General features: G+C 39.1%; 1 protein-coding gene across 1 annotated transcript; it reads left to right on the top strand.

The window, feature by feature from the left end:
- The first annotated feature begins 8,270 nt into the window (after nucleotides 1–8,270).
- Nucleotides 8,271–16,630, top strand: RBP2 (retinol binding protein 2). The gene is made up of 4 exons (XM_008919608.3): nucleotides 8,271–8,398; nucleotides 11,329–11,507; nucleotides 14,530–14,631; nucleotides 16,364–16,630. The coding sequence occupies exons 1-4, from the start codon at nucleotides 8,326–8,328 to the stop codon at nucleotides 16,415–16,417; spliced, it is 408 nt and encodes a 135-aa protein (XP_008917856.1). The 5' UTR covers nucleotides 8,271–8,325; the 3' UTR covers nucleotides 16,418–16,630.
- The last annotated feature ends 1,173 nt before the right edge of the window (nucleotides 16,631–17,803 follow it).

The raw sequence follows: 17,803 nt of genomic DNA, 5'->3' as shown, positions 1-17,803 counted from the left end.
AAAATGTTAAGTCAGTGTGCTGGCCAGATAAAAGGCAGTTTACTCAGCAGCCTGTGTGGTCAGATCCTAATGAAGAGTATATTACTGGGGAGAAGAGGAACAGTTTTGGGCTGCTTTCGATAAATCCAAGCTGTCAGAGCATCCAACTAGCCTCAGTCTAATGACTGTGTGTTTAAGAGACACCATATAAAAGGTTAGAATAATGAGGTGATGTCTTCTTTGAAACTGCAGCTCTGTGTGACTGCCACGCAGTGCTGTAACCTTTACTCACGAGCCAAGGGTATGTTGTTGAGCAGAGATAGCAAATCAGCCTTCAAAGGCCATGAGCATATTCCAAGGAATGACAGGCACCAGGCAGTGTCACAACTGACTGTTCACAGGGCTCACAGACCTTCCAACCATGCTGGACTTTGGCACTGGCACTGTTAGAACATGGTGCTGTTGGAATCCTTAGAACTGCTGGCTGAAGATGTAGCTGTAATAGTCACAAGGAGGAAAAGGCATCATTTTTCCCCCTCTCATGCTCAATATTGGTCTAAAAGACATTTTTCCTCTCTTGAAATGTCTGTTGGTTGCAATCTCTTGATAACACAGCTAATTGAGGCAGCATCCTCTCCCCAAAAGGCTCATCTTTCAGCTAGGAAGCAATGGAGCACAATGCCCTGACAACTAAGACACTTTCTTTTCCCTGACAGGGTTGTCCTTTACTAGAGACAAAGGCAATGCTAAACATCATTCTAACAGATATATAGCTCACTGCAACCACTTCTGTTTATGTTTGGCAAATCAGAAAAAATTGCCCAGTTATCCATGTTTTCACAAGTAACACATTTCATTTCAGCACGAGACTGTTTTCCCAGGGTCACGAAGGGAGACTCCTCATAAGGAGTCTGATGGTGCTGAAGAAATACTTCCCAGCTCACACTCTTTAGTCATGGGTGCTATCAGACAGGTCAAAGCTGACACTTGCACTGCTTCCACACACCTGACAGGCTGTATCTGTGTTCATAAAAAGGAGAGACTTGTTTCCATATTAGTTTTTCCTCTGCTTTCTCTTTCTCCCTTTCTCTTTCTTCCTTTCCCTCTCTCCCTTCCTTTCTTCCTTCCCTTATTAAACCCAGTTAGTATGAGAACAAACACTGATATAGTTCTCCAATTTCTGGGAAGCATTAAATGGAAATTTGTAAAGGTAACTTTCAAATGCTCTCTTGAAAGTAACTCTTCTGATCAATTGATTAATTTTATTTTCACGCATAAACTATCATATCATCATGAACATGACTGAATTTCTGGGGAACTCTTTCCTAATCTGAGATTTTATTTAGGCCTCGGATTTTCAATTTTCAATTATTTTTATCTTTTCTTTTACTCTTCTAGTGAAATACAGCCTGCCATTCTGTTATATTATACATGTTGGAATAGGTATATCTATATCTCCAAGAATACATTTTCTTCTAAAATGCCCCATTTAAGAAACTTTACTTTCTGTTTTATCTTCTTCTATATTAAATGTACTTTGTACTTTTTGCTGAAAACTGATATTACCATATTTATCAATGCTTCATTTCAACTCAAACATCCACTGGCAATATCAATAAATCAAATTGATCCTTCCCCCTGCTTTGCATGCATGTGCATCCAGTTCCTGAGACTACTGGGTATCACTGCTGTTAAGAACCCATCCTGACAGATGCCAGGGAGAAATCTTAACTTCAGCAACGTGTCCTGAATTATATTGCTTGGCCCAGCACCAGGGATTCCTAAATTGCCTGATTATACACATGCCTTAAGGGCCAGCTTGCAGTGTCAATGTTGCAGTTTAGTAACACAGAGTGTACCAACTCATTTAACTACCTCAAATAATATTGGCATTTTTCAAGTTACTTTTTTTTTAAAGATTACTGTAAATTTCCATCTTAAGTGCTGTTTCTATCAAATAATTGCCAACTAACTCAGAGCCAGAAATTCACCACAAGGAGAGACAGACATCTAAACACCACTGTTACTACAACAAACTATTTTCTAATAAGCTCCAGGATGCATTGGAGAGCTAAACACTGGGTCTTTGCTCAACAAATGTGGGTAGAATGAAGGCAGAGCCTTTCCCACAGCAAGGGTGCTGGAGATGCAGGCAGAAAAGGATAACCATCCAGCACTGGGAGAGGAGTAAACTCCTGAGATTTACAAGGCAGAGCATCCCTTAATCAACAGGAAATAGGGAGTTCTGCCTGTGCTCTGAGAGGTGGGACAGCACAGGATCGTTGCACTCAGTGACCGTGAAGATTTTGCCCCTGAGTTGCTTGTGATTTTTTTCAACCTGAAGGAGTAAAAAACTGATGTATGGCAAAAAAGCAAGCATTCAGGAAACAGATACACTCACTGTCAGAGTTTCCCCAGGACTGGGGTAACAGTTCTGGGACTGCTCCACACTGGCAGCAGAGCAGTGAAAGAAAAGAGGCAGAACATTATTGTGGATTTTCATCAGTATGTCTGGACCCAATCTACAGTTCTTCTGGGACAATGGCTTTAGGTCCTTCATGTTATCACAAGAACGGTTTTAATCTTTCTCTTAAAGGCTACAGTGAATTCAAATTTGTGCACTAACTGCAACACCTGATACAACTTTTTCTGTTCATCTGAATTATAGAACTTGAAGCAAAATCTTTCCATCATTGAATTAAACCACTTATGAGGTATGTGAAAACTTGAGGTCTAAGATATTTGAAATTGTCCCTATAAAGTGTTCTTCAGATGAGGTAAAAAGGACTTTTTCTGTTTGACAAAATTGATTCTTTAAAATATTCTTCTAATGGATGAGACCCTGCATTAAAATGACCTTTAGGCTTTTATGGTCAGGCATGAGATACACATTTGCTTAGCTAAATTGTGCCTGTCATAGAAGTATCAAAGAAAAAACCTCAGATTGCTTTCTATAGATTCTTTTCATTCAAAACCCATCCATCAGTATTCCAGTCCAACGTCTGAGTAATGCAACCTTTATCTGATGAAGATAAGAAGTGGCAGTTGCAATTACAAAACTTTGCCACAGAATAAATACAATTAAGTTATAGATTACAGTTACAGATATTAATGTGCAGCTCATGCAGGGAATTCAAATCCTGAAAAAATCTTTGAAGGGAAAATTTAAGCAGCCTTAAATTGACAAAGCATTTAAACTGGCTCCAGATTTTCCATCCACATTAAAGTTGGCCAGGCAGAAGCATGATTTTAGTGGATAACATAAAGAGTTATACTCACTAACTTGCTCTGCCCACTGGCTTTATGACCTTCATGCCCTTGGCCAAACCATGTCACTCCCTACATTTTTCTAATTTCATAAAGGCTAATGATTTTTGCCTGCTTCCCCTGGGTAAAGAGCATTGAATAAATGCTCAGGAGAATTAAGGAACAAATAAATTCAGTAATCCCCATTTTTTTCTAAAAACCAAGGTCAGCTTTATCCATTGGCTAATATATCTCTACAGCATAATTTTTCATAATGTAAACCACTTTAATAAAAGTGAGTTCTCAAGCCAGTAGGATCCACTGGCTTGTATTTTTAATATTATCAAGCTGAGTAACATGATCATTAGTGACATTATTAAGTCTCTAAGAGCTAAGCCAAAGTCCTTAGTTAGAGAGGAGGAAGGCTTCTAATTAATAAAGTGTGTAACATCTGCATCCAACTCCATCAGCAAAATCAGATGGAGTAAGACAGGAATGACTGAAGCCAGCCAGTCATTGATTAAAAAAAAAAAGGAGACAAAAATCCAATGGCTGAAAGCCAAGTATTTTCTAAGAGAGTGATTACAAACATATTTTTGTGCATCTTTGTTTAAGCTGAAGGTAAACACAAAATGGGCTAAACTGGCATAACTGCAAGCCCTGTGCACTCCCTCACGCCACCACAGCGTTTGCAACCTGTCCCTGCTGCTGTGTCAACAAGGTGTAAGGCATGTTCCTCTGCTGAGATGGGAATGAAGGAATTCTCCCTTCTCTTAGCTGTCAACAAAAAGTTTGTTCCTGCAGGTTTCTGTTTTGGCATGATCAGCTAAGAACTGATGTCAAATAATACGTGTTTAGCCAACAACTCTTATGTACAACTGGTCAGACTTCCAGTCCTTCTCTGGAGGGTCTAGGCCTGAACAAACAATCTCAACAGTTAGAACCCAAAAGTCCAAGCCCAAGGCACTGAGCACCCCAACCCTCAGTGCTCAGAGATGGCTCTGACCCAGCAGGAAAGCTTATCAGTTAAGGATATCCAAGGCAGTGTAGTGCCAGCTGATGCTGGAGGAAGGTAACCAAAAAAGGGGCCATCAAATCCTATTTGCTGAGCTCATTTTGCAAATAGCACCTTTTGATTCTGCCCCCTCCTGCTGCTCCTGCCACTTCTTGCTAAGGTCTCTGCCCAGCAGGTGATTGCTCTCCTCAGCCAGCTGAACTCCCAAGGCCTCCAACACACCTACAAGGCAGCATGTTGCCTCCTTCCAGTGTACTTTTAGTTGCCACAATGTGATTCCTCAGGTCAGTGCAGAACAGAGCCCCAAGCCTGGTGAGACAGTACCTCTGACAGCTTTTGCAGTAGCAGCCATCACTGAATACATTTCAAATGATTAATTTTCTTAAAAATAAAAATAAACCTAGTGAATTCACATGTGCTAACAAGTTAAAAATAATAATAGGTGTCTGTGACCATGCTGCTTCTGTCTGGAGCCTTCAGGGGAACTCAGTTGCTAAGAACAACTTCCACAGCTTGCCATATTTCTATGTGTTAAACAACAACCAAAGAACTATAGGCAAAAGTCCCAGCTGTCAAGCATGAGGAGTGTAGGGGCTGGCTGGGGGAGTACAAGGCATTTTTCTCTTGTGTTATATATGCATATTAGATAATCTAAAACGAAAATGAAATGAGGCAAGGACAGAGTGGGAAGCATGTTACTGTCTCTCCAAAATACCATGCCCAAAAGTTTACAGGAAAAATTCTGTTTGACCTGGTCATTCTGTGCTTTATGTGGTGCTCCCAACAGAGCTTTACAGAAGAACCTTTCCAAGGAGAATGCACCACCAGCTCTTTCAGGCAGCAAGAAAGGCTGAGTTTTGTTCAGCTACCTGGATAGAATTTCTCTTCTAGGCAGGTCTCAGACACAGAGAGAAGAGCTGGAGGCAAGTGTTAGAAGTAGCATCCATGAGTGCTGACTTATTCCACACAAACAGCATTTGGGCCTCACTTTTCAATCTTGTCAGCCTAGACTCCTTCTGTGAGATTATTTTTTTCAATACTGATTCATAGGAAAGAGGCAAAACTGTCTTTGTTTTTTCACACACAAATAAAGACTGAAAAAGTTACTTAGGCATTTAGCAAAGGTAATTTGATTTTTCATGATTTGCTTTATTTCTAAGGTCTCACTATTCAGCCATAAAACTTACACCTGTGTTGACACCTGACACAAAAGATATGAGCTCAGAACTTTGGGGTTTAACACACATATTGGAAAACATGGAAAAGACCCCTCCCTCTCCCCATTCCTGGGGTTAAATACATGGTGCACATGGCATCCCTGATGGCCTTGCAAGAAAAGGATGCTGAGAACAAAATATTAATGACAATCAGGAGAAGGTACCTTATCTTCATTTCCCTTAAGGTAGACTTGTCCCATGGGAAGGAAATATTCCTTTGCCATTTTGAAAGTTTGTCCCTATGTCTACAGGACATAAACAACAAATACAGAGCACAATGAATCATTTCTAAGATTTCAAATGAATAATTAGTCAAAATTTTAAATCTGAAATGTGCTGAGAGGCAGGTCACTATACCTGGTAAGGCACAGACCCAAGACTTGCAATTATCCACCTAGTGCTGTAAAAAGAATTGTGTTCACAGTATCCAAACTGTGTCTTGGCATCATATGATTTAGGCAGGTGTTTGACTGTGGTAGAGCTTTTACTGCCTACCAAGATATTCATTCTTAAACTGAAAATTCTCTTCATGGACCTTAACACAATGCTCTTTAAAAGCTCATGAAGCATCACAGAACTCTGCCAAGTCAGTATTCAATTTTCAGTATTTCAGTTTTATTAATTCCCTATTTAGCCAGTTCTTTGTTTGGTTAAACTTCGTGTCTGTAAACCCCTTGGCTGTATATTTACCTGAAAAGGCTCAAAATGCTACTTCAATAGGTAAACACCTGCTTAGAAAATATACACATTGGGGGAAAAATAAGAAAAAGGGATGAATATCATCAAAACATCATGGGGAAACCCTGTACAATTATATGTGTATGCTGTTAATTAATTATGGTGTTTTATGCAAAGGATGTACTCATCTCATAATTGACTTTCTCTGAATGTGCCTGGCTCTGCATATCTGCAGCAACAGGACCCTCTGTTACTTTGTTGGTTGTTAATGGACATTAGTTGGTGACCATCACATGGCACAGCTTCAGTCTCCTCCACATCCTCCCAAAATGACTGTTACATAGGAAGCAAACTACATCAGAACTAAAATCAACGGGCACATAAAATCTCTGCCCGTGAGCTTCTGGCAAATGCTCTGATTTTTGGAGGTGCTTGTAGACATTCACTCTGATCTACTCCTCATAAATTCCCCCCCAGGCATTTGGAGATATAAGGTAAAACACCGAGTACCTGCTTATAAATTGTACCTCATTCTTTCAGCATCCTGAAGGAGAGAAGAACTTCCAGTTGGGAAGACAGCAAAGATTGTTATGCATGTGCACAAGGGAACTGATGGTGCTTACACAGCTAATTTTGAGTGCTTGTGAGGGGTTGACTTGAGAATGATAACTTTTTCTTGTTTTTATAGAACCTTTTAGTACATACATAAAATTTATAGAACCTTTTAATACATACATAAAACATCTAAATAGTAATAATGTATTTGTTGACATTGATGCAGCACAGAGGCTAAGAAAGTACACAAAGATATGTAAAATCAAACCTTTTGCATAGGTATTACTTAATATGACCACAGAACAATATTTTAGACACAAAGATTCTGGAGCCTTTATCTGATTGAAAACCCTCTCCCCATCTCCTGTAGGTACAGATCAAGATACTTCCTTTCCTTATCTTAAATTAGCTCCTTAAGTTAAGGCATTTTAAGAACTCAGCTCCCAGAAACTCTCAAACTTCTTTAGTTTTTTGGTTGTTTTTTTAAAACCCTACATAAATTTTCAGCAATTGTGGAATTTTACATTAAATTTTAACAAAGTGAAGGCATAGAAGAGACATTATAAGATCAGTAACTATTCAGTTTTGTTATTTCTGAGTTGTAGTTCTAGACTTTATTACTTTTTCTAGTAAATTTTTAAATAATATACCCATTAAAAAAAAGGAAAAAAGAGGAGGGAAAGAAAGGCAAGGAGTTTAAGGAGTTTTTGACTGCTGATCATTTCAATTACTCTCTCTATAGAGCCATCTCTAAGTTCTCTTGACTGATTAAAGCCACATAATGTAAAATCTTATGTTAATTTGCTTTTAGTACTTACTTTAAATTCCAATAAAGTTGGACTGCACATTCAAATTCTCCATTCAGACACATTCTGAATGTGCTTATTTGCACAACTGAAATATGTGGGTTTGTCCACAACAATGTAATGCCAATGGATGAAAAATACCTTTCTAACACAAACTGCCATGTTTCAGCGTAATTAAAAATCATTCTTAGGGCAGACTTGATATTAATTATGCTTGATTTTTATTTACTTTATATTTGATAAACTTGCTGGTAAATTAAAACAAAAATATGGAAGTGTGGTTGGTATAAGTACAGCTGCTTTGAAAATCAAAGGAAAACAAAAATATTTTCAATGGGAGTATTCCTTTTTCTGCCCTGCCTTACATTTTTTGCACATTCCAGACTTCCAAAAATTTGAAATGGGAGTTCTGGGTGTTACAGTTCCGTAAAATTGACCCTTCACAGGGAACAGTGACACAGAGAAAGGAACTGAAAACGGGAATTCACCTTGGAAACTTTTAAGTGGATTGCCCAATTTGACACTGTGTTCACTGTATTTCAAAGGTATCCCATAATAGCTTGTCGTTCTTCCCAGAGGTCACTGTAAAATCATATCCTGTATTACTCCAGATTTCTGAAAGTGTTCCTTGTCTGCCAGCTGGTCAAGTGAACTTTGGTAACCAAGGCAAAGTCTGCAGGGTTATCACTCTGCCCCTTACACTGTATTATCTAGAAAACCATAAACCTTATTAAAAAAAAATATGAAAAGCTTTATAAAACCTTCTGTGAGCAGGTCCTGTTTGCTGCCTCCCCTCTGGAGCTGCAGGTGACCTGGAGCTGTCGCCACCATGCCGGCTGATTACAATGGCACCTGGGAGATGGAGACCAACGAGAACTTTGAAGGCTACATGGTGGCTTTAGGTGAGTGAGAAAACATTAGCTGCACAGAGAGAAGAGGAAAGGTTCCAATTATAAGTAAAATCCCTCTAAAAATTAATGAGCTTATTTCTGTAGTGTGTGCTGTGGCACAAGGGCTTCTGCCAATCAAGTGAAAATCAACAAATCACTTATAATTACCATCATATAAGTAAGAGAAGATTTGTAGCCAAATATATAATTCTTTATTTAGATAAATGAAAAAACAGATACAGATGGGGGGAAAAAAATCCAAAATAACAGGCTTTCAGATACAGAAACTCTTTTTATTCCTGTAAATACTTCCTGTACCAGTGAAGCCACAGCCTGGTTAGCTCTGCTAAAGAGGAATAGGGTGTTTTATATCACTAAGGCAACAATAATGCTAATACTTAATTAGTGCTTTGAACTATTCAAATTATATGTTACATAAATGAAAAATTTGATGCTTTATGTGATTTTGTACTAGTTTTACTCTTACCAAAGAATCTTAACCCTAATTGATTTATCTGTTCAGATTGAAAGAGAAGGAATACACATAAATAGTTATAAATAAACTCTCATCATTATTCACCAACAACTGAAAATATTTATAATTTCCTCAAAGCTTCAACTCTCTTAAGAGAGAAAGGCAAGTTTCGCTCTTCATAGTTTTTGCCCTTTGTATTTATGGAAAAAAGATCAATAACTTTGGGGACACCTGTAGGTAAGATACAGAGACACCTGTGAGGTTTTAAAAAAATAAGAATGATTAAGCCAACATCATGAATTTTGGGAGAAGGATACACACTGACTGAAGTGATTTGCATGCTGGGATTTGGCAGTTAGTTAAACATGAAGAATAATTGCTATTTTTTGTGCAACTGAAATGTGATTTTAGCTTTGAGTATGAGGCCTGTTGGTCTGGCTGATGCTTAAGACAACTTCCAGTTGTCACCAATTGAGTGTTCCATCGTGCTTTTTTGTGTACACATGCACATACACACTATAAGTTATATGAAGTTAAAACTGCCAATAGATTAGCAAAAACACCCAACACCAAAACCAGCACAAAGATACATATGCTATAGGTGATTCTCAGAATGAAAAGAAATTACAGGCAAAGGGTGAAAAAATATTCTTCTGCTCTGTTTCTCACAGTTTTACATGTAGTTGGTATTTTAAGTATGAAAGTGCTCAGATTCAAAGCACACTGAGGTTTGGGTTTTTTTTTAAATTCATCCATCCTTTTAATTAATGCACACATATATTCTATACTTTAATTAAAGAATGCTTTTGTCCTTTCAGTCAGGAACTTTGGTTTTATCATAAACATGTTACAAAGTATTTTAACCTACCAAAATTGAACAATATATCCTTTTTATTGCTTGTATTGTTCAAAATGCAGTTATGAAAACCATGCTTTAATAAAACCTCCCCTAATTTTCTCCAGGAGCTACAAGACTAATATATTAGTCAGAAATAGCATTTCTTTAGAGGTCTAGACAATTTTTTCCCTCGGAGAGAACTAAATTTTATGTTGTCTGGCTATAAATCAGACCCAGAGATACCTTTAATCCACCCCAGCAGATAAAATATACCCAAGAAGTCTCGAATATAAATACCGAACAAGAACATTATTCCCTGCGTTAAAAAGTCACATTTTTTTAAAGCCAATCCTCTTACTCAACTCCATTAGCACTTCACAAGTAGTCTAATGAATCTCCCAAAAGAAAAAGGGCTCCTTTAGAACGTGGCATTGCCCAGCTGACAGTGATGAACTCCCATGCAAAACCACTAAAGGATGGCTGGCAAACCAAACCCATTTTTCAGCCTCTTGCAGCAGCACGTGAGATTATTTCATTTGCATAGAGCACCACAATAAGATTCCCTGCCAGCTGGGCAGAACTATTTATTGCAGCTGGTAATGCTGCTGGCATGAGGTGGATTGGCTGGGGCAAGCTGTCAGCATGGTAATCTATATTCTGCCTTTGGTAACTTCCAGTGCATTCCACTGCAAGCAGCTGTTTACATTAGAATGTTCCTCACCAGCAAAATAAGGATGTTAAGGAGATAGTGCTGTGTGATGTTCACAGAATATTGAACAGGAACTGGGAAATGCTCTGCATGGATACTTTGGCTTTTCACTTTGAATTTGTCTCCTTTTAAACTGAAATTTATTTCTGCGTCCACTGTCTGACAATAATGGGTGTCAGGCTTTTATTAATTGTTTCTTTTTTTTTATTAGTATATATTTCATTATTTTAGGTTAATTAATTAACCTCTTATATACTCCCACAGGCTGTAGTTTCATCATAAAAGTAACATGCCAGAATCCCTTTGATTAGGTGCTCATTCTCCCTTGGTTACATACTCATTCTAACATGCTTTATTTCTGAAAAGGAATATTATTATGAGATCCTTCTTTAGAAGTGGCCAACATCTGTAATCCTGCAGGACAAAGAGCACGTGCCTAAGGGAGCCCCCTGAGTTCCTGCATGCTCAGGAAAGGCAATGGCAAAGGAATGGCTCCCTGTTATTAGATGATAACAGTTCTGCATCCCACAGCTTCATGTGGAAGGGAGGTCAAACAGGCAATGTCAGTCTGAATAGCCCCTGTTGTTTCATGTTCTCAAAAAAACCTGGAAATTCAGGTAATTTAAACACTATTGGTTGTGTGCTGTAGCTCTGCTCACATTCCCACAGATATCCTGTTAATAAATAAATTTATAATCAGTGGAAGATCATCGAATTGAAAGTGTACTTGCAAACACAAGATGATTTTTATTTGAAATTATCTTTTTCTCTGCAAAATGTTCTAGGTAAAAGCATTATTTGTGGAACAATATTCCACATATTTTTTAATCTATAAATATATGCTCTGTGGGGTTTTTTTTATTTTTGGTATCAAATACTGGAATTTTCATTGTGATATTCTCCCTTTTGGTTTTTGACAGGTATTGATTTTGCAACTCGTAAGATTGCAAAACACTTGAAACAAACAAAGGAGATTACTCAAAATGGAGATAATTTTAAAACAAAAACACTCAGCACTTTCAGAAACTATGATCTGGATTACACAGTGGGAGTGGAGTTTGAAGAACAAACCAAAGGACTGGATAACCGAGTGGTAAAGGTAAAAATCTGGTACCTGAGTCAGCAGTTTCAAAAATCAGCTGAATACATTAAATAAGCCCCCAATATTTCACAAATATCAGAGGATTTTTATAAAGCAGAAATAATTTGCATCTTGAGACAGTTTTCTTTCCTGCTACAAGCATTTATTAGAAATGTGAATCGGGATGGTTACTCAGACTCGAGAGGACAATCATTAATTACAGGTTTTTCTAGTAGGGAATTTTTCCAGCTTTTCTACTTTCTTTATGTATTTAGAAAGTAGAAAAACTTATTTTTACCTATGTATCCTCTTTAATGAAATTTTAAATTCATCCCTGTGAATTTAGGACTGTTTCCACATCGATATAAATCTTCAGTTTGCAATGGTTGTGTTCAGAGTGTATTTTTAATCTGAGCCTGATCAGCCTCAGCTGGGCAGTTTAACACTTAGACACTGTTAAAAATAAACTGTGCTTGGCTATGAACCTTAAGGGAGCTTCAGGAAGGGGCAAGAAAGAAATGTGAGCCAGAGGTCCCAGTGATCCAGGTGGCAGGGCTGCTGGCAGGGGCAGAGGGGCAAGGAGGCCCAGCAGTGCATGCTCTGATACCTTTTGGATTACAGGAGTAACCCGAGCTCAGAATTCCCCCAGGAACCTGTGGGGATATGTTCAGACACACAGGTTTGGACCAAGGGCCATGCTATGTGTTAGCCCCTTCCCTCCCTCCTGTGGCAGAGTCAGTGAGTGGGTTCCTGTGGGGCCTTCAGACAGGGCTCTATCGGAGAGGAAAGGAACACACTGGAGTCCTAATTCATTTACTGAATTCAGCCTCGTGTTTCTGTATCAATACCACTGCAGGTTTACTCTCTTCTCGCCCCTAAAACAATTAAGCAAGATTTTCCAAGCTAGAAAGCCCAGTAGATCTCACATTTCCAATGCCTGTCCCCTCCCAAGCCTTGCTGATCCTGCATCCCCTGGCTCCTCTTGCACCATGCCCTGAATGCCCCTGTCTGACTCTTTGCCATCACCACAGCCCTGTTCTGCCACTCAGCTCTCAGCTGCCAAGCTCAGAGAAGCTGAGACCAAAGCTCCCTGTCAGAAGACCTGGTTTGTTTTGGCAATTGGGACAGGAACCTGGCAGCATAAAGGACCTGTTTACATTTGAACTCACATCATCCTGCACTGGAGTGGCACAAATTTAACACGAGTCATTGTTTATTCACCATGGATCACTTTTCATTCTCAAACTCTTTGTGCAGTGTAATTCCATGACTTCTTCCAAATTATTTCTCACTGACAGCACTGCAAGCCATCAAATAATAAAACCTTTTATTTTTCCCCCACTATCCTGAATATCCCTGTATTGAAATTTTCTTCCTACCTCTTTCTCCAGTGAGCCCTGGGTAGGACATATTCCTGTGACAAAGTCCATGCTTTAAAACATTGTTCCCACACCTCTTTAGGTCAGTTGAAGGCATTATGAAGGATCTAAGGACTCATTAGATGCATCACTGCTTAAATCCATCAACTAACATTCCTCTAGTGCCCTTCACCCCTACCAAAGCACTTGCCTTTCCCTGCAAAATCTTTTCACTTGTAGACTCTCCTCTTCACTATCAATGGGAGGGAGGGAGGGAAGAAAGGCAAGGAAAGGAAGACAGGAAGGGAGAAAGGAAGGGAAGGAGGGAGGGAGGGAGGAGGGAGGGAGGGAGGGAGGGAGGGAGGGAGGGAGGGAGGGAGGAAAGAAGAAAACACGGTGTGTACATTTATAACCCTACCTGGTTTAATTACTTTGGCCTAATATTCTTTTCTTAACAAATTATATTATTTGTTTCTAATGAGAAAAGAAGCAAAAGAGAAGCATGTCATGCCATTATTCTCTGGACTGCTGTAAGAGAATGTTCCGGTCATTTTATTAACTAAACAATGCCACAAACACATTAAAGTTAGATGAACATAATACAGTTGGTAGGCCACATTTAAATGTAAAGAGGGCATGGATAATTTAGAGAGCATGTAGCTTGAAAATTCCGTAAATAAAAAAGAAATTAACTGAAATGGAATGACTTTTGTGGCATTAATAGAAAGCTCCCTCCTAAGAGAAATAAATTATCCAGTGCTGGAGTAGAAAATGAACTAAGGTCCCAGTGCACTTGGAGCTTTATAATAGCTGAACTTACATGGACTGTAACTGGTCTCTAAAAAGGATTTGTCTGAGACATGGTTAAGTATGCCCCTAAAGTACAGTGTTTCAAACCTAGAACAGTTCAAACAAAATTGCTGTGAATGTACCCTGGCACATCTGCAGATATTAGAGAGGATTTAGCCTGTAAAGAGAAATTCTTCTTCCTGACAGTTATCCTGCTCCTGGACAAGAATCAGCACACCCAATACCCTGTCTACTAGTGACAGACTCTGAATCACACCAAATCATCAGATGGTTGAGGATGGAAGGGACCTCTTGAGATCACCTTGTCCAACCCCTCTGCTCCAGCAGGGTCAGCTACAGCACATTGCCCAGCTTATGATCACATCTCGTTAAATGTCTTCATGAAAGTGCATGAAAACATGTAAAAAATTTATTGTATGAGATGATACTAGCATCCACTTTCTCTTGTTATTTTATGCAGACCTAGAAAAAGGTGTTAGCACTGCACTGGTTGGTATGAACCCCCAGGTCTTCACCTATCTTATTAATGGCTTTAAACAGCAAGGAAAAAAAGTACAATTTGCATATATTGCACAATTATCTGTTAACTCACTCAGCAGTTCATTGGTTAGTATGAACACTTGATATATGTGTATGGGAAGAAACACCTGGAAATGAAAACAAAGCACTGCAAAACTTTCCTTCAAAATGCTGTTGGCATCTTGAATGCACTGGGGTTTTGGTTAAAGGCATTTGAGGTTTTTTAGGAGGAAGGTGGGAAATGACAGAAAGCAGTTGTGTAATTGTGTATTTACATTTTTTGATTGAACTTATTTTCATGTATTCATTAACTTTCCATTAACATATCTGCCTTAATTATCTGACTCATGCAGACACTGGTGACCTGGGATGGTGACAAACTGGTCTGTGTTCAGAAAGGTGAAAAGAACAACAGGGGCTGGAAGCACTGGATTGAAGGAGACATTCTGCATCTGGTAAGGGCTGTTGTGCAGATACATGGCACATCTCTGAGGGTGCAACACACTCAGGTTTTCCATTTCAAATGATCCTTTTTCTAGTTAGAAAGGTCTTTAGACGGTTCTGATCTCTGAACTCTAAGGAAATTACCCTTAAGTAATAGGAATGCTCTGTTTCTTTCCACCTGCTCCCAATTAACTCATAACCCTGCAGTGGGGTTTTTGCTCCAGTCCACTGCCCTCCAGCCATTAACCCTTCCTGTTACATTGCATCTCTAGCATCATCTCATTCTGTTATAATCCCTGGTAGGAGAAAAAAAAAAAAAAATAACAAAAAACCAATCAGGCAGATTGCAAGAGAAATGTTATTTTTTTTGTTCTGAAAGAAGCACTATGAATTTTTAGCACACTATGTTGTAATACAGATCAGAAACCCATGGATACTCAAGAGGATCCCATAAACAACCTCTACTGCAACTATTTTTGCTAGTACAATAAAAACTTCAAAATATTCATACATCTGAGGTAGTAGCTGGAACCCAAAGACAGAAGAGGTGAGTCTAAGAGAGGCCTGAAGAACTCGTGCAGGAAATAAGCAGGCAGTGAAGTCCAGAAAGATTTCAAAATAATAGAATCACAGAAGGTTGGAAAAGACTTCCAAGACCATCAAATCCAAGATCTGACTGAATACCACCATGCCCACCAAACCATACCATGAATTGCCACATCTACTCATTTTTTTGAACATTTCACATAATGATTCCCGAGTTTCCTGGGAGAGCAATCAAGAAATGGGCATGATAGTGTTGGATGGTACAATGGTGGGGGGGAGAAAGATTGTGGAGGAGATCTCATTGTTCTCTCCCACACTTTGCACCCAGACATCTGCTCCTTCACCTGTTTCCTCTGTGGATTCTGGGTGTGGCACCTACAGTGGCTCGGGTCTGTACCCCTGAAAGGTCAAAGCTATGAGTTAAAACCATGATCTGCCACCAAACTAAAAGTCACCCATCCAGTGACTTCAAATCCACTTTAACACATACTCAAAAGCTGACCTAACAAAGGTTCTACAGGATGGAACCACCACTGAGGCTAAGACTGGGGGAAACAGAGAGGCCAAGTAGATCCTTACAAGAGTCTTCAGAAACTGTATTGCAGGTTTGACTCCATGCTGGCCAAAAAGCCAGCTCCAGCTCCCTTCCAAGTGCTGTTTGCACAGGAATGCTGGCTGATCAGACTAAGCAAACTGACTGCATTGCAAAAAGCAGCTGTGCCAAACTTTAAGGGGTCAGCTGCAACACTGGGCAAAAATGGTGTATTGTTCTGGCCCCTGAGAAATAGCTGGGCACACCTCTGAAGCAAATCATCTTTTTTAAGTATTCCTTTTTTTTATTATTTCCTTGTTTCATTGCTTCTCATGAATTATGAGGTAAGGTGAATTATAAACTAGTACAGTATATTGTTTTAATAACAGAGCCTGAAAAGGCCTTGCATTAAAGCGCAATTTTTATGCATTTTTCATGTTTATTCTTCTTAGAGTTCAATTCAAGTGTCAAAAACTAATTACTGCAACATGAGGTGCATGCCTGCTGTTTGGTTACATATATTACACTATTCTTTCTGTTCTCTTTTTCATAAGCATAAGTTTTTAATGCAGTGGCTCAGCTGTAGTAATTTCTGGTGGGATCTGCTGTGTATGCAAAATATAATTTCTACCATTATATATTTACTCATTGCTTTAATACTGCAGGAACTGACATGTGAAGACCAGGTGTGCCATCAGACGTTCAGGAAGAAGAAATAAAATTGAGCAAAAAGCTGCCCTGATCTTCATCTCATTGTTCTGCTGTTATGTTTTGTCTAAAAGAAGGATAAAACCAGATTTTCACTTCATTAACACTGCTGTGTGAATATATTTTGTTCCTGTTTATGGAAACAAACACATTTTATAGAAATAACATCAAACGGTTACAAACCTCATAAATTTCTTTGCCTTTCAGTCTGGAGGTAAATAAAAGTAATTGTCTTTCAAATACTGCTTCCCTATGTCTTTCAAATCATTTCCAGAGGAATGTCCTTTAGCAACAAGGCTGACAATTAACAGTCACAATTATCTCAACCACAGTATATCTCTCTATAGTGCTGCATTATCATAATATATTTGGATGACTGAGTAAAATTGGACATTCATTGGAGTGTTTCTATTTAATTTAGTCCTGGATCACTAAGTGCACAGTTTCAGGTACCAGAATGGCTCACTGAGCACAATACACAGCCTTTCACAAGATGTTCACTTGAATTTGGCCCAGGTCTATAGCTCCTAGTAGTTATCACCTGAGAAATGTCTCACGGCCATGGGGAAATGCTGCAGCTCCTTAATATGGTGGATCAATGACAATGCTGTAACCTCCAGTTAGAAACAGCATCCTACTAAAAATCCCAGTGGAGAAACCTGCTGTTTGAGGCAAACTCTGCATTTTCACAGTTGCTCTGTGGTGCGAAAACTAAGGCACACTCAGGATGCAAGAGGAAAACTTCAGAGCACACACAGTCTGCACGTTCCCTGTGCATAAAGAGCACCCCGCATGCTGCACTCTTCCCCTCGCACCTACCTCTCAGAGACTTGAAAAAGAAAAGTCATTTCCATGCAACTCTACTCAGTTTTATTCAGGGTTTTTCAAAAGAAATCATGTTCTTTGCTAAAGGCAAGTTCAAGTCACCCATGGCTGATGAGCACTACTTCAGTGGATGAACTGAAATGATTTGGCAAAATGCGTGTGCGCCTTCCAGGGAACTGCAGAAGAGCTGGTATGCCCAAAAGCTCATCTGCTTTTTCCCACCTATATGAGCTATTTAATAATACATACTGTCTTTCCTACAACCTTGCCTTTCAGATATAAAAACTTTCATGTCAACTTTATCACTGTTAAAGTTCCCTCTTGTCCATAGCCCCCATCTTCTGTGTAGTATGGGAGGGGTGGAAGTTCACTAAATAGATAAGTGGTAGGGAAGAACAGAAAATATGTGGAAAAAGAATTTCATATGCTTTCTCCTCATCCCTGCCTGTTCCTTAGCCCACTCACTGTCAATAGCTCAGCATAGGAAAGGAGTCCCAGCTGAAAACTAGGTTACATCTGCAAAAATCTGATTATTATGTCACCAATACTTACATGGCCGTGGACATTATCCT

The sequence above is a fragment of the Manacus vitellinus genome, unplaced genomic scaffold, assembly GCF_001715985.3.
Source record: "Manacus vitellinus isolate BGI_N305 unplaced genomic scaffold, ASM171598v3 scaffold_49_pilon, whole genome shotgun sequence".
Classification (NCBI taxonomy): domain Eukaryota; kingdom Metazoa; phylum Chordata; class Aves; order Passeriformes; family Pipridae; genus Manacus; species Manacus vitellinus.
This window is presented reverse-complemented; position numbering and strand designations above follow the sequence as displayed.

Excerpts from the sequence above, each read along its gene's own strand:
- RBP2 (XM_008919608.3), top strand. The coding sequence starts at position 8,326 with ATGCCGGCTGATTACAATGGCACCTGGGAGATGGAGACCAACGAGAAC. Across the intron at positions 8,399-11,328 it reads AGGCTACATGGTGGCTTTAG|GTATTGATTTTGCAACTCGT; the intron begins GTGAGTGAGAAA and ends GGTTTTTGACAG. Across the intron at positions 11,508-14,529 it reads TGGATAACCGAGTGGTAAAG|ACACTGGTGACCTGGGATGG; the intron begins GTAAAAATCTGG and ends TGACTCATGCAG.